The sequence below is a fragment of the Notothenia rossii genome (genome assembly GCF_949606895.1).
Source record: "Notothenia rossii genome assembly, chromosome: 6".
NCBI classification, from domain to species: Eukaryota; Metazoa; Chordata; class Actinopteri; order Perciformes; family Nototheniidae; genus Notothenia; species Notothenia rossii.
Window position 1 is genome coordinate 28,295,947 of NC_136909.1, and position 26,908 is coordinate 28,322,854.

The window sequence follows — 26,908 nt, forward strand, 5'->3', positions numbered from 1 at the left end:
ATGTTTTGTAGGTATTTTAGTTTCAAGTCTTCTCAGTGCAGAATCACATTTCTCTGTTTCACTGTAATATTATGTTCCTCCAGTATCAGCCAACGTTTCTGTCTAAAAATGAAAGGGACACTTTTTTTTAAAACCCTGTTTTATTGAGACTGTACAGCTGCTTTGGTTTATTTCTTTACATACAACTACAGTACATTAAAATACTCACTTTCCCTTTTTATTTTACAGCGAAACTCTCATGCACATGGAGTAGATGTTGTTGCAAGATCAAGACATTTTCTGAAAGCTTCAGCATGTATTAAAGGAAATAGCTAAATATTTTTAAGATAAACTCTTATTTTCTTTCATTGTGAGAGTTACACCCTCACGTCTGTGCACTAACAACATCCGGCGGCTGGTTGGATTAGCTCAGAATAAAGACTTCTTTACAGTTTGTTTTAGAGTTAAATTGAATGGTTGTCAAAGCCAAGCTAGCTGGTTACCATTGTTTTCATGCTAAGCTAAGCTAAGGTAAGCGAGGAATAAGAAACCCTCCCACCCCCCTAAAAAAATGTGATGGATGAAATGAGGTTAAGGTTGCATTACTGTAAGTCACAGCAGAAGTTTCAGATAAGATTTGGACATCATTATACAAACTATTGAAACATTTATGAGAATCATTTCATTATGAGTAAGAGTTTCTGCCAACAAGAGATCCACTGTATGTAATGAAATATATCATGATGTTGCAAATCACTTTATTTTATTTTAGGTTGAACTCATTAATCAGTCTATTGTGTGGCTTCAACAAGAATGTTGTTTTGAAATTAGATGCACTTTGGGTTAAATAGACATCTTTGCTTCTCCTCTTGCAACACTTTGGCTTATTTTTTGCGCTCCTCGATCTGCTCCACTTCGCTGGACTCATCCACCACTTTGCCATTGATCATGGTCTGGGTGACGACTTTTACAATCTTCCTGGTCCTTATTTCAGGTTCTTCTATGATATGGAAAACAAATCAGGGTTAATCACATAAGCCCCAAAAAGTACATCAAATGTTGTCAAAAAACTTCTTCTGATGGAACAACACTATAAACGAAAAGGGATGAAATAGAAGAGAGAGAGTCAGCGAGTGTGCTTTGTATTCTTATCAGATCCTGCGGGTGTTGAGCGACCACGCCTAAGTCCAAATTTCAAGTGTCCTAAATAGATAGTCTGCATGTAGGTAAGGATTGGAAGCTCCTTTATGCTCCTGCAGGATATTGTCTGCTCTAGTAATATCAAATGGTAACGCGTATTAACGTGCAGACAGTAAATACAATGGTAGGCCATCACAGCAGAAAACACGTCCTGCAGGAGTATCAGATACCTTCCTAAGTTTTGCAGACTGCATTTAACCAACAAGAAGTATGTCCCCTGCTGTGGTTACTTGACACACACAGGATCTGATAGGGGTGAAAATTAGAAGCTAACAAACCCTTTGTTATTCATACAACAAGCTAACACTGACAAACAAGCTAGTGTTGTTTTTTTTAAACAAATACCCTTCAGCTAGATTGTAGACCTTATGAAGAAACAGAAGACTTTATTCAAAATTAGCGAAGAGGTTTTTGTCCTTATGACATAAAAAAAACCTGAACTTACTTTTAGGAGGTGGAGGTGTTTCTTTTACCCTGTAGGCCAAGAAAAAAAACAACGTCATTCAAAAGATAAAGCAGATATCATGTTAACTAACTATCTGGTGCAAGTACGACATTTTAAAGTTCCACATTTTGGGAAATATGCAAATTCTCTCTTTTGCTTTGAGAATAAGTGAATGAGTGCACTTGATATCCCAGCAAACTCCACACAATGTACTCCTATGCAAACATGGGAAAATGACAATGTTTTTAATTTATTTCCTGGATTATAATCAGTGTTATTTTGTAAGTACTGAAAGAATATGTTTACAGTGCATGTCATATACAACAACGGCCCATTGCAGCCTAGGACCTTTAGTCTAACCCCTCCCTCTCACTAATCCCCATTTTGAAACTGTCCTCTGTCAAATTCAGGGGAGCATGCCAAACATGTTTTATCTTTATAGAAATAAACATAGGTACGCTAACTGTGTATTTCTGAGCACTGATCCTGCGACCCTCACTCACGTTTCCTCCCCCTCCAGCAGCCTCCTGTAGGTAGCGATCTCCATCTCGAGGTTCTGTTTGATGCGCAGCAGCTGCTCGTACTCGGTCTTGTTGCGTTGCATGTCCAAACGCAGCTGAGACAGCTCGTCCTCCAGCTGGGTCAGCGTGGTCTGAAGACGGTCCATCTCCACTGAGTACTTGTGTCCCGTTTCAGCCAGGTTTCCTTCCAATACACTCACCTGTGAACAGAACAAACAGGGAGTGATCAGTGACAGGTAATACGTCGTACTATAGCGTTTTTATACATTACGAAACACTCACTGAAGCAGAATTTTTTTTATGTATCATCATATATATTAAATAAGCATCCTTTAGCAGTTTCAGATCTATAAATTACATCCATATGTTTGAAATAGCTCTATAAAACATACATTAACTCTACTTTTAGCTTTGTTTTGGTCTCCACCAACTCCTAGAATCCTTGGCTTTCTGACCTTTTATAGACCAAACAACTAATGGATGGTTCAAGATAATCAACAGAATAATTGACAATGAAAATCATTGTGTGTTTCACTTGTATTTTAAATCATTTCAAAATGTCCTATGTTGTAGAAATGCATGGATACATTTAATATAAAACAATTTCAACAGAGCACCTTTATCAGATTGTTCACATAAGCGTTATCTGTACTATACACAATGTTCCTCTGTGAAGTCCACTAAAGCGTCACCACTGTCACATAATGGACCCTTTTACCACCCAGCATCACTTTGTCTGTTTACCTACATATGTTCACGCCCCCTCACCAATCAACCACACATACTTGAGACTGTCAGCACTGTAATATCTCTACATTCAATACTGTGTGCTCACTATAAGGCAAACATCGATGAGCTATACTTGACTCTACTGAACCGCGCCATATGATAGTTTGACCTGTGTTAACATGTAACGGAGACAGAGACAAAACCGGCTTGTTTGAGTCTACGTCTTGTTGTCACTCTGATTGATTATCGGAGCAAAATGAAATAGCGGTGTACATTGTGCTGCTATAATCTCTTTGTTGACAAGGAGAAGGCAGCTGTAATCTATGGATAATGTGTGTGCAGAAGAGAAGAGGTGAGGATGGGGCTGAACTCCAAAGAAGTAGAGAAATAGTAGCAAAAGATTTGGTTCTTTTCTGAAAGAGACACAACATGGGAAGCGTTCTTCCTGGAAAAATATGTGATTACACTTGTTCGAATGTTATGACTACTTTACCTGCCTCCGAATATTGTCAAGCTCGACCTCCAGAGCTTGCAGGAATCGTCGCCTGTCACTGAGCTCGCCTTGGGCACTACGCAGAGCCTCGTTGCTTTCTTTGACCTCTGACTGCACCGCGTCCAACTGTAGACACACACATAAAAAAAAGTGTTATGTACAGTACAGAGGTTTATGACATTGCAAATAAACATGTATTACTACCGGAATAATAAGAATAGATTCATGCAGCGACAGACCTTCCTGAGGTACCAAGCCTCGGCCTCATCCTTGTTCTTGCGTGCGATGCCCTCATACTGGACCCTCAGCTCGGCCATGATAGCCCCCAGGTCAGGGCCCTGAGGCGCGTCCACCTCCACGCTCACCTGCTCGTTGGCCAGACGAGACTTCACTGTAATCATCTCCTGTGATCATTTAAAGAAAGGAAAAGAAACATTAGTGTTTAATGTTGCAACATCTTAGTTACTATTTACTCCCTGGACATCTCTTAGGCTGCACTATCTAACTTCAGTGCCTTAACTTAAGTAAAAGTAGTAATACCACCTTATAAGACGTTGTGAATTCAAAAATACTAAATTTGTCAACGTATTACCAGCAAAATATACTTAGTTTTATGGGAAAAAAGTAATTTGAAATGGTTTATTTTGTTATTGTTTAAATAATCTAGTCCTACAAACCTTATTTTATTTAAACTATTGAAAGAAAATTGTATGTAACTATTGAAAAAAAATGGTCTAGAAAGGAATTAATGTCAATTTAGATAAAAAAAACTCAGTCAAGTGTTCAGTCTACATCCTGTATACCACACCTTGCAGTCTAGACACACCCGACATGTGGCTGGATGGGCTCTAGTGCTCCTGTTTTGTGTACACAGGTGTTGTCTCGAAGCACTATGGTACCAAAGAAAAAGGGTGTGTCCGTGAAGGATAATCTTTCAGATACTGAATACTGTTAAACCCTGGGCTACTTTGTTGCTGATATGAAACTGGAATGTGTTACAGCTCTGTGGTTTTAGATGATATTAGTGATTTTGAGAGCCTTTCATTCATCTTTTGAGATGCTTTAAAGACATCCGACATTTGTACAAGACGACTCTTGAAAACTTGTAAGGTGATTATCTTGATAAGTAAACACTCATTGATCATGTCTGACAGGGCCTTCACCTCGGTGGGATCTCACCTCGTCGTGATTCTTCTTGAGGAAGTAGAGCTCCTCCTTCAGGCTGTCCAGGTCTCCTCGCAGCGTGGCGATCATCTGGTCGTGGTCTGACTTAGCTCTCTTCAGAGCCTGACAATCCCTCTCTACCGACTGGCAGAGTATGGCCTCCGCTTCCCATCTGCACCGCAAACACAGTGAAGGAAAGGAGCCATTCATGTATTTGTATTACATGACTCATTATAAAACTTAACCCAAGCAAGATAGCTGCTGGAAGTGAATTTGTCTGCTGCATTCCTGTGTTGCATCAACAAATATTTGTTTCCTTTTATGTTATTGTTCGGTGTTAAAATTCATTCTTGACTTTGGTGTAATTTGGCAAAGTCATCTAAAATCAAAGTCCTTACTTACTAGTTTTCCCCAACTGGCTTTTAATCATGTCACATAGCCTTCAATTAGCTGAAGAAGGTTGTGTGATGCTCAGAAAAAAGCAAAAAAGTCGACTTTGATATAAGAGTATTTGTCAAATGATAATATAAATCGTATGGTTATTTTTCATTGTTTTATATGTATTTATATATATTTTTCTTGTGTAACACAAAACGATATCACTTCATGCTGCCATCTTTTTTGGATTAAAAATAGACTTGCAAATCAAATGTGAATATAAGAGGATTCTTAGATCCAAATGTGCCGGAAAAAACGTTTTAAATGTTTCTCTCAAAAGACAGAGTACGTTTTTGGAGTAAAACTATTTGGAACATTCCTTTGAGACATGGAAGTCACAAACTGGAGGTAATGCAACATGTGCAAACAATTTATGAAACTTCTCATGAAATCATCCCAGAGTGGATACACACAAGTGAAAATACCATACAAATATCTGCATGGAATGTAAACATGCTCTTTACTGCTAAGGCCATCCATCACTGCCAATTCATGTATCACTCCTGCACATCAGGTCACAGAAAATACCATCAACACATTGTGAAAAGCATCAGCAGTGTATCCTGACTCCCCCATCTTTCCTTCAGCCAGCTCTGCCAGCTCTGGACTTCAGAAGCCACGCTGTCTCTCTGACCTGCACAATCCATCACACCCTGTGCTCCTGGATGGAGATCTATGCACATGCCTCAGCAGCGTGGGAATGAAGCTCTTATTTCGCAGCCTGACTTAAAGATCACTTATTCACATGGCTTTGCAGTCTGGCGCTTCTATGTTAAAAACTCACAGGCAGGTAAAGAAAGGAAGCTCTGTGTGACACTCACTTGACTCTGAAGTCATCAGCCGCCAGCCGGGCATTATCAATCTCCAGCATGATGCGGGCGTTCTCCAGCGTCTTCTTCCTCACCTGAGCAGGACATGAGTGGATGGTTCAGGAAGATCTGGCATAACTAGAAATGATTCTAATAATGTTTGTGTGCTGTTTTATTTACTGTGCAATCAAATGGTCTTAACATCCAGATCTCTCTGAAAATTGTTGAACTGATAAATAAAAGGTTGTATCTCATTATTGCCTTCAAACAAACACTTCAAGGGTAACTTTGACTACTACACATGACTACAAATTGTTAGTATTTTTGAGTGTGTAAGTATGCCCAAATGTAATATTACTGCATTAATTGTTTTGAGGCACTTTCTTGAGGGTTAATGTCAACTTGAAGGAGGGTTCATTTTCAATCAACCTAAAATTAGAGAGTAACATCTCTGCTTAATCAAATAACCCTAAACATATTCCTTGCTTTTGATTTTATATGGTGCATTTACCTAAGCTGGGATGTTATCTTGAGCCAAGTCTCTCAATAATGCCAACATTTACACATCAAATTATAAAAAACATATTTACAAATCCGCATATATGTTAATGTCATATCAATCACCGGGGTGCAACGAAATGCTGCTACAGAGAAATTCTCTGTTTTGGGAGAATATGATCTACAATGACTGACCTCCTGCCCGATAGCATGTGCCTGGGCCATCATCCCGTCGATGTCGTGCCCTTTGGGGGTCCTCTCCAGCATGAGCTGCTTGATCTTGACCTCCAGCTCGGAGTTGGACCTCTCCAGAGAGCGCACCTTCTCCAGGTAATTGGCCAGCCGGTCGTTCAGGCCTATCATGGTCTCCTTCTCACTGGCTGCGGCACAGAGGCCGTTGAAGGACAGACTGGAGCCCAGCTTGTTGAGGCCGTTGCCCATTGAAACAGAGCGGGACAGAGACAGCGTGGCGGAGGACACGGCAGGCTTGGAGCGGATGCTGCGACCGCTGTCCCTCTGGGACATGCTGGAGAAGGAGGGCTGACGCACGGAGTAACTTCGCACAGAGAGGGTGGAGGCCATGGTGTCCACTGCAGCAGATAAGTTAATAAGTGCTCTTATGGTGAAGCTACTTCACTATACAGTGTATGGTTAACAAAATCACTTCACCCATTCACCCTGCTGTTATTCTACAATACTTTTTTTTAGGAAATATGCTTTTGAAGAATTTTGTCTTTTGTAGAAATATTCCATCAGTGTACTTTTATACAGAGTAGTGCTAAGACATTTCTTCCCAAATCATTGGTTATCCTTAAAAAAAGATATTACAAAAAAGCATTTGAATAATCTTGTAGAATTTTTCGATACGAAAACACTTAATTCCTCCATTGTTATAAAGTAAAGTGCCATCAGAATCTCCCATACTGTATATTAACAACAATAAGATAGTAAAAAAAAAAGCGTTTGCATAATTTTGGTGAATATTTCTTGTATCAAATATTCAATAACTTCACTGTTCTGCCTAACTCCCAGCTTTATCGTTTCTCTTTTTCTTAACAGACTCCCGTTTTCCCCCTTTAAATAACCCTAATTTATTGATTTGTATATGTTGACTCACCGTGTACCATGTTGCATTTAAATTTAATTTAAAAAGGAAATTGCAATTTCTTAGCACATGTAAAATGTAAATATGATCCTATGTTGACAGGTAAGATACATAAAGATACATATATAAATAATTCGGTTTGGTTTGACTTGATGCTGCTGAACTTAAATCAATTCATTTATTTTGAAGTATTCCAGTCAGGCTTACTCTTTGCTTTGCTATAAGATTTTCCTTGACTTCCACTGACAAGTCTCACTCAGCACACGTAAGTGAAATTACAAGTTACATGCTAATTTAATAAAGCATCAGGTATTCCCAGGCAGTCTTCTATCCAACTCTGACCCAGATCAAGCCTGCTTAGCTTCTGAGACGGGGCAATATCAGGGGTGTTCAGTTTGGTTAGAAGCACTAAGTCAGCATTCACAAATTCTATCTAAAAATGGTACAGTGCCGGCTGCAGATAGAGGAGTTAGTCGTTTGGTTTAGAGAAAGGCGCGCATAGGCTTGTTTTGATAACCACTTGTATTTAGTTGTCTACCTTACTCTGGTTGTTGATAGACATTGTTTTTTAAGAACAATTTGTATATGAGTTATTGATTCCTGACCTTAGAAAATAGCAGTCATAATTGCACAGGAAAGATCAAGAATTAACTTTCAATCAACTCTTTAACAAACATTGACAAAAAGTCATTTAAAATGCATTTTAAAGGATTTTTAATGGGGTTTTTTAGATCTTGGTTTCACTTCTCGCTGCAGTCATTTTGCAACAGTCTGTACTCATGCATCTGTCTGTAGTCAGTGGATGCCTCTGTGCTGGCATTGGCTTGACTTTCCAAGAAGAAACATCAACAGTCATTTCAGAGAGAGGCTGGCTGGCTCAGTAATCCAATCGTCTCTCAGCACAGCTACTTAATGGAACTTTTGGCTTAACTTGACAATGGTAAAACAAAAAGTGCTCAATATTACAGGTTTTCATTTCATGTGACTTTTTAAGTGCACAAAGTAAAAGAGGTATTTATTGGATTCAAGTATTCCCTCCAACTGAGTCAAAATAGCTGTGAACTTTAATGCTTGTATGCTTCTCCTGAGTAAAATTGTAAATCTTAATTGCATATTCAGGGACCTAAAGCCATTATTTTATCAATAAAACAAAGAAGAAAAGGACAACATGATACTTACATTGAGCTAAGTTCTTCTGGAGGACTTCTGTTTGCTACTCGGTCAGCTTTCCACCCCGATGCTGCAAGTTTAACAGGTGAGTTTGTATGCAGTGGCTCCACTCTCTTTTTTGGGAGGAGCCACTTCTCGTTTGTCCAACCCTACAACAACAAAGAGGAGGATGCAACTTGACACCTTGCGAAGGAAATAAGCTGTGGTGCACATAAACTAGTCAGTGTTAACTAATACATGAAGTTAATTATCCAATCTGTATAATTCAATTAATCAATCCAAAGGGCAAATCCAACAAAATATATTGTATTTAGTCATGTGATTGAAACCTTATATTGAGCCATTTGATTGAACCCCTGATAAGCTTAACGAGTATTTCCATTGGCCCATTGTAACGAGTCAATTGATTGGCCAAATGTATTAAGCTATTTTAATGACCCCAATCAATTGAACCAATTCATTGGCCCATGGCATCAAGACATTTAATAAGCCCATTTCAGTGAGTGATTCGATTGACTCATTATCCTCTTTGGTCTGAAATAAAAAGGTGGATAACTAACTATAAAAGAGCAATGGTGTGACCTTGAGTTGCCATGTGTTATATGTGCTAAATTTGATCAAACAGACTGACTGTTGGAGCCGTACAGCTTTATATTTATACAGTGAGGCAAACCTTCTCAGGCCTCAAAGTGAGCTGTATGAAACTTGGAAAACAAAGTAGTGTAGCTAACAGGGTTGAAAACAGGCACCCTGCTGGCTCCACAGTGAGCCTATTGAGTGCGGACACAATGCACTGAACGCGCTGTGAGAAGCCAGCCTCACCTGGGGACAGCCCAGCGGGAGAAAACAGGAACAATAGAGGGACAGAACAAAAAGAAAGTGAAGACCCCTGAGAAATTCAGGGCGTAGGTCCAGCTGAGCAGGAAACCTGATTTATATTCACACACACAAATACACAGACTCAAGCAACATTTTGTGTACACTTAATACGTCTCACCCGTCTCTCTGTGCGCTCTTGCTGTCATACAGTATGTCATCCCCTGTTACTGTATTGTTAAATTCCTCAGCAAGAATTATTCTCTGTGTAGGATCAGATCTCACATGTGACACTGACCTGGTTTACTGCCTTCAGCCAACTCCACCCACCGATACCATGCACACAGACACACATACACACACACACACACACACACACACACACACACACACACACACACACACACACACACACACACACACACACACACACACACACACACATTCAAAACTTCAATGTCTTACAGTAAGATTTGTTTCACATGATCAAACCAAGACTAAATAATTCAAACAAAGTCCCAAAAGAAAAGAAGAAACGTCCTGTCTTCTAAAAACTCATGTTAATTGCTAGATTATTGTGCTGGATTGCATATAATCTAATACATACTGGAGGCTACACATCATTACATATATCAGAAATATATCCTTTTTCAAATAGTGTATATCATCATCACATAATTTTGTAATGCCTAATACAACATGTAGCTCCAATGTTTAACGGCAGTATATTACATTAGGATGCAGCATGGATATGCTGCATCCTTGTGGGTAAAAAACACACTACACTTTGTGCAAATGCTGACATGCCAAGAATGTTAGCATTTTGTCTTTTTTTTTATATGCACATATTGGGCATTTACAGTAAGATTAATAAAATGCTTAATGTGGAATAGACTCACTCCTTCATCCTTATCCATAACACTACAGAGTTAGGCGACAATATAATAATAAACAGGCTTTGTAAGATATAGGCTAACACAGATAATTGCATTGGTTTAATTTCCCTTTTTTTTCTGCGTAACAATTTCATACCTGTCCTTGAGAAGAGTTATTTTGTATCAGTACAGGACATTATGATTATGAAGGTGTCTTTTTCTAGATTTGTCAATGGACAAAATTAGTAAATTCTAGTACAACAAGAAGAGTTATTTACATTTAGTGTCGAAAAAAAACAAAGGTGGACTATTGTACATATAGATTATGCTCCTGCTCCACTACATTCATTTGATATCTTCAGATCAAAAATATTTGTATTGCGTTTCGACAATGCGTATCCAGTGTTTGTCATTTAGAAATGGAAAGCAAAATATATGCATACAAATGAGACAATGGTTTGTACTGATTGTGTGTATAAAGACAAAAATAAATAACGAATAACACAAACAAGCAATTACAACAGCTAGAGTAATCCCTACATTCACTGCCAGTGAGCCTCATACACACGAATACTCACCAGAAATATTGTTGAATGGATACATATGCATGTACATATACATGCAACATACACAGATACACATACCTACTGCATACCTATACTGCAAATAAGCCATACCAATAGCAGATCGTTTTACAAACGGTGGAATGCATTTGAAAAAGGTTTCATTTAATATCTTAACTAACAAGAAGCTTTGCTCAGTCAGATTAACAACATTCTAAAAAAATAAATGATGATTTAAACTGGGTGAGATTTACAACCCCCCTGGCATTAAGCCCCACCTTGTAACATTAAAAAATATTTATGCATTAATGACTGCAATGCATTCATATAGCTTAAGGTATTTTGATGTTTATAAAAAAGATTTTGAATCCAAGACTTTTGACTTGTAACTTCGTTTTGTGGGTATCTAATTACTTGTATATTCTTTTTTAGCTAAACAATATTGAAAGAAGGCTTGTCTTCCACTGTGAACATCTGATAATTGACACATTGTGTACACTCAATGGTGAGTAATTCCCACAATCCCCATCTTTCAGTGTGCTTTAGCGCCACCATCTGTTTGTAACATGTAGCAAACATGCCTCAGGAGATTGATTTAGATCCTCCCCCAGCTTATTAATCAAACTGAAGTGCTGTGATAGTTCAATAGTCGCCCCCCACCAAATAAACACATTCTGGGAACCTGCTGTGGAGACTCGTGTTTATTTTTGCATAGTGGCATAGTTGGCTGTCAGCCTGGGTGAAGTGAATCATCTGTTTCAGCCATTTCCTAGCGTTTTGAAAACCTCCTCTCAGGCTCTCGTGCGCTACTGTACGAGTCAAGAGAAAGTTTCCTTGTTTATTTCTCAGAATTTCTAAAGCACAGAATGTGCCGACGCACAGTTGAGAGTCAATGAATTCATTTTGTTCTTGTTTTGGGTTTGTTTGGAAACTTGATACTTGTATAGCCAGGGTTTAATTTTAGGCCTGTGAAATAACCACATTGAAACCAAACACCCTGAGCCACAAAGTAAATTCATTGTGGTACTGTTTGCATAAAGAAAGGACATTTCACCTAAAAATGTTGGCCTATGTAGTGTTAACCCTTCCTCTGGTGTTTGTTGACGTGGTTCTGCTCTGAAGCCTCAGATTGTCTAGTTTATAGCAACAAATGTAGTCACTCTTTTGTCTAAATGGAGCTCAAATTGCTGGTTTTTCTCGAGTGTCACAGCTGATGGATGACATTACATTTAAATGCAATGTTCTAAGTGATTCCAAAAATAAGCAGCTGTTATTTGAAGAAAACAATATAACATTTATATTGTTGAGAAGAAACCAGAATAGAAGCAAAATTCCAGTCATCTTTAAAACAAATTCAAAATGTAATGTACCATACTGATACTGACTCCCACTTGTTGGTTTTTCTGGCTTGATTTTTATTAAAAGGAACTGAAGTCCCTCTCTACTTTCCCTTAAAAGCTTACTTTATAAGGAGAAATTATAATACAAAGTTGTGTATTGTCTGCATACATATTTGTTTCCTTTCCCAAGATTATTTAACTCCTAAAATAGGCAAACAGTATGAAGAAAGCCATGCTGTATATATATTTACCTCTACATCAGGGGTGTCAAACTCAATTTCATCGTGGGCACATTCTCATAAAGGTTGCACTCAAAGGGCCGGTTGTAACTATATATATATAAAATAATGTATTATATTACATTACTGCCTCTGAATTGGATTATTATTGGATAGGGTAATAACTTCGTAATTAACCACGTCTGAAAGCAGAAGTCTAGGACAAATAATTGCAAGTCTCTTCAGTGCACATGTTACAAAACGAGATGCATTGTGGGACATGTAGTTTATGGGCAACCTGCTTCTGTAAAGTGACATGTAACGGTATAATAAACGTATTATATTATTTGCAAGCTCTTGCGGGGACACATAAAATGAGGTCCCCGGGCCTTGAGTTTGAGACCCCTGCTCTAGATAGTCAGCTTGGTGATACAGTTAGATATCTTTATTCATATCATGATGAATATTCTGAAAATGTATTACGCAAATTAACTTTAGCATATAATTGAAACTGAGACTTTTTCGTGCTCAGCAGCATTCAGATCGTTTGCATGCCATCATCATATCCTCAAGTGAGGTGGAGGAGAGAGGGGGATGAGAAGACCATGCCAGCATATGGCAGGGTCTGAAGTAAACTTGAGGAGGATGAGGAGGAGGATGCTGATGAAGATGGCTCACGTTGCAATCTTTCACAGAGGTTTTGTTGACTGTTGTGCAGGGGAGAGCTCATCAGCGTGAAGGAGAGAAATGTGAATGTGCAGAGACAAGGGGCACTGCAGTGTATCTGCTCATTAGGTGGGAGACGCTGTAATTCAGAGAGCGAGCAGCTCTGCAATCAGGGGCCTATTCATTAGCATGGGGGGCCCGCTTTCATCTGCAACCACTTAAAGCTGTCAATCAACGAGGCGGACGCATGACATGATGACAAAACGGGGCGGCTTAAACGCTCAGGGATGCTTGTGCATGGAGAGAAGACATGCCTAAACGCTGCCTGTGTGCTTGTATCGAAGAGGGACTTTAATGGGGAAGAAATGTGCGTTTTTACAGTGTAGTGCTGGCAGGTGGCCCAAACAGTGTCAGCCTGATAATCATCTCTCCGCTCAGCGTATATACAGCTTTTGTTCTTAGATTTCTCTAAGAGGAGATTGAATTGATTGGAAGTGATTGATTGGAGGAAAAAAAGTTTGGTTTAAAGTTTAGGAAAGATTGAGAGTCCTCTTACGTTAGAGTGATGCTCTCTTTCCTAACACAACTTCCATGCAAAGAAACACATACACAATGATACATGCAGACACACACTAACACACCTGGTCCAGTGTGAGCATCTTAAATTAAATCTCCCAAGGGTATAAGGGAACCATTGTGTGCATGTTTTTATCTCCTGTAGTTCCTGTGACTGTGAAGGCATCGCTGGGTCAAACAGTCGTGTTTCCTCCTTCACAAGCAACAGGAGAAACACTGCTGTCACTTGAAACTGTAATAATGCAGATGTGATCTGTCTGAGTTTTTGGTTCCTGCATTTCCTCAGAGGCAATGTTTTCAAAACTAATCAAAATGTAACATGATCTTCATGAATGATGCTTTAAATTCTGTTCTTGACCAGGTATCATAACCTAAATAATAACAACAAAAGCAACTTTTCTGCCAAGCTAATGGTAAGCCAATTCATTTCATGACTGTATCAGCAGCCAGCAGATGGGGATTTACAGATCACAAGCAAAACCTATTGCAAGGTCTGATCATTGGAGAAACATTTATAAATAATCTGTAGAGGCACAAAAATGCTAAATGTGTTTAGGGTGATTTAAACATTAGCACAATAACAATATGTGCACACTGCAGAAGGAATTACACTTTTCACTTTTATGTAGCATCAGAAGACAGGATCAATATATTTATTATGTCTGTACATTATATATGAAGCTCGAGTCAGAAGCCTGTTAGATAGATTTGCGAGCTTTAGAGTCAGTGGGTTGCAGATTTGTCCATTGTGCCTTTGGCCAGAGCCAGGTTAGCTTTTTCCCCCTGATTTGTGTTTTTGCTAAATTGAGGATGAGCCAGATATTGATCCTTGACAGATTAAGAAAACAACTGATGATACTGTGTCAGATTTGTATAAACATAAACACACAAAATACATAAAGGATGAGTTTAGGTTTTTTCAAGCAATAGCTCAACATGTTGAAATGACACTAGTATGCTTGCTAAGGTAAGATCAATAGGCCATAGCCACAACTTCACTTAGAGGTCCGGTATCAATGCCGGTTAAGGGTTGCTCTTAGGATTTAAACACTGGAAGTGCACGGGGGTCTGCCACTCTTGAATTTACATTAGTGGTAAAAAAACATGGGGAATTGATCCAGTTTAAAAATCCAGATGTAATGATATCCTTTAACTTAAAGTATCCCATTCATTCTTCACGTCGCAGCCACTTAAGTGTTGTCAATCAATGTAACAACTGTAGATAATCTGTGTTAAAAGGCCCCGTAAAAGCCAACGAGCTGCCCGATCAATGGCCACGCTTTCACAATATGATTGATCACATTTCCATCACAAGTACAGCATGTAAATTGGAGATTATGTGCAGGTTCGTCGCAGGATATGGCTCTTAATTATAGGTTACTGAAGGTGCTTGGCCCCTGACAGGCGACCTTTTGATTTTTGTAGCTTTTAGTCTAAAATAGTATGGATATGTAATTGCATATCTGTCTGTGGAAATGTGTGTTTGTTCAAATTTTCAGCCACCCATGCTCGCAATCACGCATGAGTAAACTTATCCTCAATTATTCATTTCCTTACAGCTCGAATACACCTTTTATTAAACTGTGGCAGTATTTACAATGTACAATCACTGAATTATTCCATTTCAAGACACATTTAAAAAGTGCTTTTTAAAAAAAGATTTTGTTCTGAATAAATAAGAGTTTTTTTGACAACACTACAACAACAAACAACAATAAAGCTGCAAATGTGCTCGTCACCAATACACAAAACAAATGCTGAGGTTTTACTGTGATACTACAACACTCTTTTCATATTGCAGCAACAAAATAAAAATACTTTGTACGAGTGGGTAAACAAAAGGAAAACAATCCTGACCTGATGCAATGTTTTGTGTCCCATCAAAAAGAGGAAAAATAAAAGTGGTCTTCTCAAAATTAAAAAAACTTCCATGTTGACATTCAGGCCGGACATTTCTCCACAGTCTGCTGTCTTTCCAAGACTTCAAAGTTCATGTCAGCAGTCTCACAGCGAAGAAGAATCCAAATGATTGAGAACAGAACGCCGAGGTCCTGCATTCCCGGGGGGATCAGAGCAGATTACTGACAGGACGTCCCAAAGGATTCTTTTCACAACAATAGAGTGGTGACGACGCAACAACAAAAAAGGAGATGCTGAAGGTTAGCGGCTGATGGGGAGCTGTGGTAAAGACATGGAGGGATGGCTCAGGTGGCCCGGTGCAGCGAGGACGGAGAACGGATGAGCTGCAAGGAGAAGACCAGAGGAGCAACATCAGTTTGTGGAGCCACGGGTTAAAACACTCTACATGAAAAGTGAAGAAACAGGGGCAGATTTGTATTCTAAGTCCTGAATATATTCAGAACGCACATTTTTAAAACTATAATGCTGTGTTTTGAACTTGGGCCTTAAACAGGTCCAACATGTCTTGTGTAAATTCTTTCAACTCCCCCAATAAAAAAACTTGTTAAATTTCTAGTGATCTTTATTGAATCCTAACCTATTAATCACAGCTTTAATAAACATATTGTCAATGTTGGTAGAAGCATTGAGATATTTTACAATAGAAAAGGTAACGATACTGCATACGATTCTTCATTATTGTTATTATTATTATTATTATTATTATTATTATTATTATTATTATTATGCGCCACTTTCCACCTTCTTTCCCAGTAGGACTTAGATGAGGGTGTTGCATTTTTCATGTGATTTTTTGGTGTTGCTGTTTTTTGTTTTTTCTTGCTGTTTTGTTTCTTTCCGTTAACCGTCAAGTTGGAAATAAGCATTTTTTGTGTTTCTCTTAGTATCCTAAAATACTGTTATGTTTGGCTGTGAATAAGTTTGGCTGAGAATAAGAAAATATGAAGGACAGACCATCTATTTCTATTTTTTTTTTTTCTTATTTAGAAAGGGGCAGGTCATACAGCATAAGATTTTTGTTCTTCTCCCTGCTCCTTTTCGCCCAATGGTGTGGGGAAATTATAAATCCAAGAAAAAATGTACTTTAAAAAATGATATGTAAAATGTATTAAAGCAAAATGACTCATGATGCAGAAACATTATTCCAGTGATTGTTCAACTGCTCCATGATATTTTATTGAATTATAATAAACACGTATGTGGAAGGGTAATTAAACGTTTAACTGGGTATTATAAACTAATCATGTGTCTCTTAAATAAGATTCAAATCTGTTATTTGTAACTACAGCAAACATATAAATGTAGGGTGAGTTAATAAGGACAATATTTCAATCAGAAATGTATTGCAATAGAAATAGGAAATGTCATGAAAAACAGATAAAAGGACCTCAAATGTGTACAAAGAACAGCAGATTATTAATTTAAAGATATTGTAGAATGTACTGTTTTTTTAAACAAATGATTGTCTTCTTTCTTCAACAATAACAAACTTCACAAGTGGGACTGACATAGAGTCCCTAACTCACCGTCCAGGTATCCGTGCAGAGCGAGTAGATGTGGTCGGTCCGGGCTGCTGAACGGTGAGTAGTGGATGTCGTCCGGCAGCGATGGAGGCATCCGGGTCATCGGAGCGCCCTGACAGAAGCCACTCAAAGGCGGCAGCTTTTTGTGTCGTGCACGGCAGTTCTGAAACCACACCTGGTGAAATAAAACAGATAATGTAAACAAGAAGCAAGCAGAAGGGAAATAAACCCAGCAACAAACAGTATCAAAACAGGGTTTGAGTCTTCTCACAAGACCCCATTTGCTTTGTTTGTCTGTGGTAGAGGACTTTACCCATCAGATTAATGGTTTGATATTTTAAAGCGTAAAATGAAACCTGCCTTACTTTGACGTACAAAGAACAAAACAATATAATTGGTCAGGGTTTCATTAAAAAAAAAAAAAATTGCCAAAATCATTGGTTTCCATACACATCTGAGTAGTTTTCTTATTAAATATTGGATACTTTACCCAGTTGGATTCTAAAAACCCTTTAAATCAAGCAGTTTCAGAAGTGAACTAAATCACAGATAAACATCCGTTCATTAAACTGAGAACATTTGGGAACCGCTAGTCGAGATTTTAAAGATTATGAACTCTACATTTCTGTGGGTATTTGTCTGAAATCTCAAATGATCTTCAAAGAGTGTGAACATCCGTTTAGAAAAATAAATGCCCTCATCTTTATCTGCCTTAAAAAATTGAGTGGCAGATAATGCATATATTAGATATAATGTTATGTATTGAGTGTTCAAAGCAATGTTTGGAGTATTGGGAAACCTCACAATGGTCTGTGTGTGTACAAACTGTGATAATCTGAGTGATGTTTCTCTTTTCAAAAGGTTTAGTTTGAAAAGATTTCAGTCCTGAAGAGATAATCCTGTACTGTTCTTCATTCTCAACCTATTCAATTCTGACAACCAGTCTAGTCTTTTTCCCCGGGTTGGAACCATTGCTCTAAAGACTATTGAAATATCATTATGGTGTATTTTTATGTTAAATGTTTCCTACCTGTATGACTCGTCTACTCAGTCCCGTCATTTCTGCAAGTTTCTGTAGAGTCTGAGCATCAGGGTTGTTGTCCTGAGCAAACTGAGACTGCATCACCTGAAAGGACACACAGTCATGATGCCCCACACACACAAACATACAGGCGTTTCACTGAGAATGACTAAACACACACACCTGCAGCTGCTCAGCAGTGAAGGATGTCCGCGCCCTCTTGGCTGGCTTTGGTTGGCAGTCCTGGTCAGAGGGCAGTGCTCCCTCCAGAGTCAGTCCTGTGCCTTTAAGAGGTCACAATCAACACAGGTCTGTCACTTCCCCCACAAGTACATTTCAGTCATTGTGAGGTTACACAAAACAGAAGAGTGATACCTTTCAAAGGCCAATCGTGTTGCAGGCAGGAGCTTTATTTAAATATTACATGTCATTTGTTAGACGCTTTTATCTAAAGTGACTTACATACATTCAGTACTGTGGGCAATCCCCACAGGAGCAATTTGGGGTGAAGTGTTTGGCCAGGGACACAACGACATGCTGACTGCAGTGGGACTCAAACTTGGTACCCCTTGAGTCGAAGTCCAGCACTCTATCCACTGAGCCACAGCCACAACCAATGTAACACAATTAAGATGATTTCTTGCCAACAGTCCAAATAATTTACACCAGTCCAAATAATTTACACCATTACGCCCACATACTCCTCTCTAAAGGCACAGCTTATTGTCTTCTGACTGTGATTACTTTTGGAAAACATTCTTAAATCTTTCCTCTTTTCAAAGCTAAGTTAACCTCAACCATTTCATCTCATGTCGAAATGAGACACTTTATCTTTCAGTTAACAAATACCAAACAGGTATGTTGTGTAGAAAATAAGAGCATTTTGAATCTCTAATTTAAAGTTGGTTGTGTTAAAATATTTGTGATGTCATCCAGGGTGGAAAAAGGCTTCTTGAGTAGAAACCTCGGAGCTCAAGAGATCAAGAGTTATTATTTTGTTCCCTTTCTTGACTCCTAAATATTGTTCTGGTAATCCAGACTGAGGCCATCAGAAATACATGAGCATGTTTAATATGATTGATACCGTTTTCTGCAGCCCTCCGCAGGTTTTCCAGCATGACGTCGTAGTGGCTGCGGCAGAGCACCCTGCCCTCCACCAGGCCAAACTCCTCCCCTGTCGACAGCTGCCTCTTGCAGGAGAAACATGCAAAACAGGCAAGGTGGTACACGCTGCCCCGGGCCCTCCGCACCCAGTCACTGGCAAACACCTGCCGGCCACACTGGGCACACTTAGTGCCGAACCTACTGTGAGGAAGAAGGAAACAGACAGGTGAAGGTCGGCTATAGGTTACAGAGCTCAGCTTAAAGTATGGATGTTGAGTATCTCAAGGTTCAAGGGCTTTATTGTCATATGCACAGATGCTACAGTGTAGATATGGCAATGAAAATGTTAAGTCCTGCAAACTAATTGCAAACAAATCTGCAAAAAAAAAAAACCTTTTCAGTTTTCAGATATGCCTCTTAATCTGTCCGTACTTCTTAATAAATTAGGTTTCTTTGTCTGCAATCATGCATTCATTCTCCCTATAGTCACTATGTTTTAAGTTCTATGAAGAGGACTGAGTATTCAAGTATGACACTCAGTTCAGTCACATGTCGTTTGTGATAATGTGATTGAAGTCAACTTAATTAAAGAATATGCAACATGCAGAACATAAAGGTCCTACAAATATACCATTTTGCTACTATCAAATTATCAAAACTCAAGGACAGGAAGTCCACTCTGCTTAGTTGGTAATGCATTTAAATGGATGGTTGTCTTTCTTGATATTAGAGTCTGACAATCAGTGTTAAAACTATGATCTTGGTTTTCTGGGATATATTATGTAAGATCTTATCAACCAAAAGCCTTTAACCATGCAGAGCATATTTTTCATGACCCAGTGTGTGTTATACTTGATTCCAAAAGTTGATGTTTATAAAGATCAGCTGTAAAAACACCCAGAATAATAAAACAAATTAGATAAAATATAACAGTAAAAGAAAAACGTTTTTATAAACACCAAGGTATAGGAGCACTTAAATACAATCCTGCATAGAAAATATTATCGTTTCCAAAATCATGATGTGTTTATATGCACATTTGTTTTGTCTATAGCTTTCAATATGAAAACAAAAGTAAGGACGATCTTCAGGCATTGCAGGCCTACTAAAACCAATTGGTCACAGAAAGCTTTTACAGATTTGTGAGGATTCAATGGAAGTGGTTCCAAGGTAGAACAACTCAGTCTATCAGAGATCGTTATTTAATTTTCTAATATCAAAAATACATAGATATCTGCCGGAAAAAAAAAACTCTCCGAAACGACACGTATGAACCATAGCTAATAGCTGCGTGTACTTTTTGAGGTTACGTTAAAAACACATTGTTAAAAAAACGAACGGAAAAAAATGGAATAAATTAAAAGCACTAATGCATTGAGCCACGTTAAAAAATAAATTGAATAAGAATATATTGAGGCCTATTACAATAATATGATACATTTCTTTATATGCAGTGACTTCAGTGAATTAAGTTATTATTCCACTCAACAGTTTGCCTTGATTTAAAATGGCATCTGATTAAAAAATGAACTTTACCGATTATTTTACAATAAAAGTCTGTAAAATCGGAATGTTTACATAAAGCTCGCGCTATAAATACAATCAGTAAACAGATGTTTTTTGTTATACCTGAGATAATCCAGTTTGCAGTATATTTCTTTGTTTTTAACGTAGCAGCTGTTGTGTTGGCGCAGAGACGCTCTGCACACGGAACACTCCAAACATCCTAAGTGCCAGTTCAGGTTGTCGACCTGTGGAGATTAAAAACAATAACTAACATAGTTATGCACGCCTGCCTGTGTGTGTGATGCCGATAATCGTACCATACATTTTTATTTAATCAAAACTAAACTGTGGGTTTCGTTTATAGATTTACAAAAGAAAGCAAGTGACCTCAGATGAAAGAAATGCATTGTAACGCTTGAGTAAAATTATCGAGAAATTTGCATATTTTGAGTAGCCTATAGCCTATTGTTGTGCTTTTGTTGAGATCAACCTGAGTAAAGAATAAAAGAAAGAATAAAAGAAAAGCTACAAACCAAATTAAGAGAGGAACATTTAGCTTAAATCTCACAAAGCTTCCTATACATTTTTTCTTCCGATTCTTCTCTTATTTCTCACCTTCAGCAGGTACCGGTCATGGATCTCCATGCCGCAGCTCGCGCACTGGTTCTTGGCCGCCGGAGGAGAGCAGAGGCAGGCGGCCTCCGACGGACTGCACTCCCCGGACTCCTTCTTCACCTCCGACTTAGACTGAGTCAAAATAGACGAAAGAGACGAGTACATTTTATCGTCTCTTGAAAACTAAAACAAATATATTATATTAGGCCTGGGCTAATATATTTAACAGTAGTGTCCCTGCAATAAATGACATTAACTATTTCAGACCTAATAGCATAAAGACCAAGTATTGGAAAAAAATACACTATAGTATAGCCTAATACAAAATAATTATTATATTTTCACAGGTTACAGGTTTTTTTTATCCAATGAATATCATAAATATGTATTGTAAGCGTTTTCTGTTAAATTAGTTGTGCACACATCCACGCATGCGCTTGGAGAAATCAACATGTTGAAGTTTAAAATATATATTATGCCAACAATATTTATTCTTAAAATGTTGCATTATGTGAACCCTAATCCGCAAATTGGAGTGAATACATTGATTTTCAGTGGCCACTTTCCCGATAATGCAAGCATGCAGCCTTTAGTCTTATGATTAAACCTGAACCTCTGCCAAATCCAAAGTCCTGCGGAGGGTAATCGCGTGTAAAAAGGTTCAGGGGAAAGAGGAATGAAAGAACCTTACACAGATTGAAAGACAAATAAGTGAAAAGCTGCAAAGCAAACTCGTCCAGATGTTTGTGACTCACCATTTTCGGGTCTTGAACGCTGCCTATTTGGAGAGAAGATGGAGCTTGCTCTGCGCATTACGCATCTCTGCCCCAACCCACACTATATCCGGTCCAAAACAACGAATAACAGTTTCTCCTGCATTTAAACCCTGGCAACAAAACAGATTTTGAAGCAATTAGAAGAAGAAAAAACCTATATGTGATCGATCATTCCTCTCGTGCGCAAAAGGAGGCTGTATTCCCATGCAATCAAACGCAGTGAAAAGAAAGGATGGCACTATATCTGCAATTAGCGGTGGATTGAAATGCTTCGCGTGATAAGTGGCAACCCGAGTGTCAATTTCATCTGGCAATCAAGAAAAGGCAACCGAGCCACCAAGCTAAGGGAGGAGAAAAAGCGGCACATCCTAATTTCAATAGCTGTATAATCGAAAATCGAAAAATCTCCAAAGTGAAGAGGCTCAATTGGAGATCGGTCTATTCATAACAGACAATGTGCAGAAACTGCAGCTGATCTCGAGGAATAAAGGAGCTTGATTGTCTCGTTCTCTTGATGGACCCATTTAAACACTTGAGGCTCCCCTTGGTGATTACAGCTGCATTCACAAAATGCCAAAAAAAATTGCGTTTGGGTGGCAATCCGGAGTCCGTGTTGTCCTTCCTTCGGTTGAAATTAACAGGAATGCAATATTATGTTAATTATCAGCTACGGTATAAATATTGGAGGCAGTGAGATAAGAAGAGGTGGCCTATATGGGAGACAAAAACATCTAGTTCATACATGGAAAACCTCCCAAAAGCAGCGAAAACATCGTCCAATAACAGTTTCTCCAGAACATCACAGGTAAAAGATCCAAATAATTCCGCGAGACATTGTTCTCCATAAACTTCGTGGGGATCAAACCAGTGTGAGCTTCAGTGTCCGCTGTGGTTCCCCGCCTCGACTCAAAGTGTACACCCAGTTCAGTCAGACAGGATGTGATGCTGCCCATTGGACCAGACCCGCAGGTTTACAATTCTTTACTGAAGGGCCATACACACATTTGGGACCTGAATTTATTAAATAAATAAAAACGAAAATAATGGGGAAAATCTGTCTGGAAACGCCCACTTTTCATAATATAAATGTATTCTTTTCTGACATGATGGTTGCAGATGAAGAGCAAGTGTATTGAAATCACTTCACTATCTGCTGATTGCAGAGTGATGGAGGGTGAGTGGTGTTAAGATAACGAGAGAGCTATAGCTGCTATTATCTATCCTATAATTAATTTTTACATGATTTTAAGCACTCTTATCTTTTTTTTCTGTTCAGTTTGGAAAAGTGTCACATAATGCACATACTTTTTTTATTTCGCGGGATTTTCAAATAAGTCTCTTTCACGTTCATGAGGATTTAAGTGCTGTTTTTAGCTTGAGCTCGTCTGATTCATAGAGAAGTTAGGTTGTGTTTCACGGAAAGCGAAACAGTTGACATTTCAGAGATTTCTTCGGATCAACTTTAAGTTTCTTTCCTTTTGTGTTGAAGGTCTTACACTAAAGTCACTATAATTATGAAACTCCCCACACCTACTAAGTGGGAACAGATATACTTAAAGTAAAGGTTTCCATGAAATCAATGACACTTTAATTTTTATTGATCACTTAAAAAGCATCTCTTACAGCAGAATTGCATTGTCTCAGTCTCTTTGTATTGTGAGAGTAACACACTTTGGCGGCTAGGTGCATTAACTGTAATTACCAGATGGAGAAGGGTCAACTGGAAGTGGGCTGGTCAAGATGAAGGAGGGCTTAAAGGGGGAAAGAGTGTTATTTCACCTCCATCATCATCAGTCTTCAGTGATAATGATGTGCAAGAGTGAAGGGTTTTGAGCAGTTTAGAGTGATAGCAGTTTTTATCTATTTTCTTACCAGTGTAGGCCTCTCCAGAGAATGTGCATTTTTTAAGTTTGAACCTGGGTAGATATAAAGCAATAAAGCTGTGGTTTGAGGGCATTTTCATCCTTAAAACTGCACAAGTATCAAAAAGCCTTACTTTTTGCTTTACCACAAATGTTACTGTTGTGAAACCTCCAAACATGTTTTTATCTCACCATTAACTAAAGCAAGGGTTTTGTCAAGATTAAGTTTAGAAAGATAATCGCAGATAGTAAAAAATATAGTGAGAAAAGATTGTGGTCATTTAAAAAGAATAAATCAGCCTGATGTACGTGTAGCTCTCTTCACGACACAGACACAGGTCGGTTCTTTAAAACGGGAGTTTATTTCTTGGAGTTTTCATCTTGTAGCCTCCCCTCTTCCATTACGCAGCGAGAACTACAACAACAAATTACACATATACATAGCCAAACACATTAGCATGGTGTGCTACACATATATGAATGAAAATATATAAAAGAAAATAGGACACATGAAAACATAAAACAAAAACCTCGTTGGCCTCTTGTCGTGAAAGGAGATTAATCTTAAAAGTTCCTTTTCCGAATAACCTTGTCAAAATTATAACTTTGTCACAGACTTCAGCAGAGCTTCAAATAAAGACGTCAACCCACGTTGAGTTGTCCAGTGTATCAACAAAACAGGCAGTACCAGTACATGAACAAACATTAGTTCCTAGGCACAACAAACACTTACGCATATTGGTTTAACATATAAAACAAACTGTATTAAATCATGCCATATTTAACGATTATAATATTACATGAAATAAAGTATTTATTTATCGAATTTAACTATGAAATTAATTGTGTTATTCTTTTTAATCAAGGCAACTTTGTTACGTCATTTACACTCCCACCAAATCACTCATGAACTCAAATGTGGGATTTTCGTTAAAAAAAATGCAAATAAACAGTCAAGTGTTTTCTGTGTGTATGACTATACTCTAATGTATGGGACTTAAGTGGCCTGAAGTAAGGTGACTACCTTATGAATAGGTATTTCGAGGTAGACTAGTCTAGTGTTTGGTTTTCCTTTATCAAGTGTAGTGTTACTGACTAGTAACTTCAGCTTTCGCTTACGCTTTTGCTTACGCTTACGCTTTTGCTTACGCTTTCGCTTTTGCTTCCACTCGTTTCTTGGTAGGCTGTCATCTCGCAGAATGACAATGTCATCTACTTGTGAATTCTGTAATGCCTTTTGCCTCTGCCGCTGTTGGAGATTTAGCAGGTATTCTCGTTTCCATCTTTGACAGAATTCATTGGCAAATAATTGCATTCTTCTTTCTTCAAGGCTAGTTGCTTCATTAGTTCTTGGCCGAAATCCCTTGGATTCTCCTGCAAATCTCTTGAGTCTTGCGACGGCTCTCATTTCCATGGACTAGTCAGAAAAGTTAGAGAAGCGGTTCACCATTGAATTTTCTTCCATAGTCTTGACTGTGTGAAAATGAACTTTGCGAAGTTCAGGATTGTTTGTTTCTACTTCTCCCACCTTCTCTTCACATGGGAGGTTCAGCTGGAAAAGAATGTCAGGTCATTTTAGCGAGTTAGACTCTTCGAGCTGAACTGCACTCAGCCCCTTTGAGGCGTAGTCGGCTGGGTTATTTTCTGTAGTGTGTTCAGTGAAGTCAGACTTGAGAACTCTGATTATGTATGTTGAATTGATCTCTTTGACTTGAGTTCTGCACACAAAGTGTACTTCTTTATTCAGCTTAACTGCTGGCTGTAAAGCAGGTATTACTTGTCGCACTATGATTCTGTGACTAGTTCCTGTTGTGTCACAGTTGTCTTTTGCTGGATTCGAGGAGCCGATGATACTCCAGCCAAGATCCGTCCGCCATGCATATGGATAATTGTCTTCAACGGATAGGATTTCTCTTGGAAGGAGGGCTTGCTGACAGCTATATCCGATTAAAAGACCTACTTCGCAATCCAATGGTGGTGGAATCTTGCCTGCCAACTGTTCCAAATGTGTAGAGCCGTCTCCGAGATAGGAATGTGTGATTTGTCAACTGGAATGAACTCTCTTGTGAAAAGAGTGGGCAAAGGAATCCTTTTTTCCAGGTCGTATCCCCTCACTTGAAGATGTGTCAGTTTCTGACAGGGTATGATTGTTGACTTTGTTGACATTGTAGGAAGCCGCAAACGAACATTTTCTTTGTTTGTGTCGAGATTTTGGGCCACTTCATCTAGAATGAAAGTTGTGTCACTCTGTGTGCCCAAGAGTGCGTAGACAAGAACTTCTTGTTCTGGCTGTTTTGTGGATGAGACCCAGACTGGTATCATTGCGGACGTTTGTGTGCTTGGGCCTATGACTCTGTTGGTGGTTGCAACTATTTCTTTGGTGTCTGTTTTGTCCTTTGAGATATCGTCTCCATTAAAGGTTGTTGACCTTTTGCCTTTGAACTTCATCATGCAAACACGTTCGATCTCTCCTCTGACACTTTTCACATGTGCCTTTGTCATTGCACCCCTTTGACTGATGACCAGTATTCAAACATCCAAAGCATAGCCTTTCTGCATGCACAAACTTGATGCGATCTTCAACTGTCTTTTCTACAAACCTTCTACAGTTTGGGAGGACATGTCCTGTTCATTTTCAGAAGATGCATGTTGGGATGCAACTTTGTGTTGTGTTGTGGACAGTGTCTTTGCTTGAATAGTTTGGCTTCTTGGATTCTTTGTTTTTTTCACTTTCGACACTCCTGATAGCTTGTATCGAGGATATGGGATCACATGTGAGATCTGCTTCCTTTGATATGAAGTCTACAAATACTTTGAATGGTGGGTAACCAGTGTTTGCATGTCTGGCCTCCATTGCTTTTCGGTTCCAGCTGGATACCAACCAATCCGGCAGTTTCATGAGGATCTTTTGACTCTCATTGCAGTCATTCAGTACTTCCAATGTCTTAATGTGGGGCATTGCAGCCTCACAGCTCT

The 26,908-nt window shown here is 38.7% G+C and overlaps 2 protein-coding genes across 2 annotated transcripts; both read right to left on the reverse strand.

Moving 5' to 3' along the window:
* Positions 1 to 115: 115 nt before the first annotated feature.
* On the reverse strand, positions 116 to 8,634 carry krt1-c5 (keratin, type 1, gene c5). The gene is made up of 9 exons (XM_079687432.1): positions 8,561 to 8,634; positions 6,472 to 6,866; positions 5,791 to 5,873; positions 4,547 to 4,703; positions 3,607 to 3,771; positions 3,368 to 3,493; positions 2,128 to 2,345; positions 1,625 to 1,653; positions 116 to 979 (listed from the first exon to the last, which is right to left on the reverse strand). Exons 2-9 carry the CDS (start codon positions 6,856 to 6,858, stop codon positions 864 to 866), a joined length of 1,281 nt encoding a protein of 426 aa, XP_079543558.1. The 5' UTR covers positions 6,859 to 6,866; positions 8,561 to 8,634; the 3' UTR covers positions 116 to 863.
* Positions 8,635 to 14,518: 5,884 nt separating this feature from the next.
* Positions 14,519 to 22,950, reverse strand: lhx6b (LIM homeobox 6b). Its single transcript, XM_079690767.1, has 9 exons — positions 22,813 to 22,950; positions 22,050 to 22,180; positions 21,295 to 21,426; positions 20,803 to 20,924; positions 19,154 to 19,374; positions 18,253 to 18,353; positions 18,079 to 18,174; positions 17,052 to 17,223; positions 14,519 to 15,848 (listed from the first exon to the last, which is right to left on the reverse strand). The coding sequence occupies exons 2-9, from the start codon at positions 22,050 to 22,052 to the stop codon at positions 15,766 to 15,768; spliced, it is 930 nt and encodes a 309-aa protein (XP_079546893.1). The 5' UTR covers positions 22,053 to 22,180; positions 22,813 to 22,950; the 3' UTR covers positions 14,519 to 15,765.
* Between the last annotated feature and the right edge of the window lie 3,958 nt (positions 22,951 to 26,908).

Coding starts and splice junctions, on each gene's coding strand:
- krt1-c5 (XM_079687432.1), bottom strand. CDS start 6,858: ATGGCCTCCACCCTCTCTGTGCGAAGTTACTCCGTGCGTCAGCCCTCC. Junction 3,772..4,546: donor TCAAGAAGAATCACGACGAG/GTGAGATCCCAC, acceptor AAATGATCACAG/GAGATGATTACAGTGAAGTC. Junction 2,346..3,367: donor TTGACAATATTCGGAGGCAG/GTAAAGTAGTCA, acceptor TTCTGTTCACAG/GTGAGTGTATTGGAAGGAAA.
- lhx6b (XM_079690767.1), bottom strand. Junction 20,925..21,294: donor ATGACCGGTACCTGCTGAAG/GTGAGAAATAAG, acceptor TAATCTCCACAG/GTCGACAACCTGAACTGGCA. Junction 17,224..18,078: donor TGAGTAGACGAGTCATACAG/GTAGGAAACATT, acceptor TTATTTCACCAG/GTGTGGTTTCAGAACTGCCG.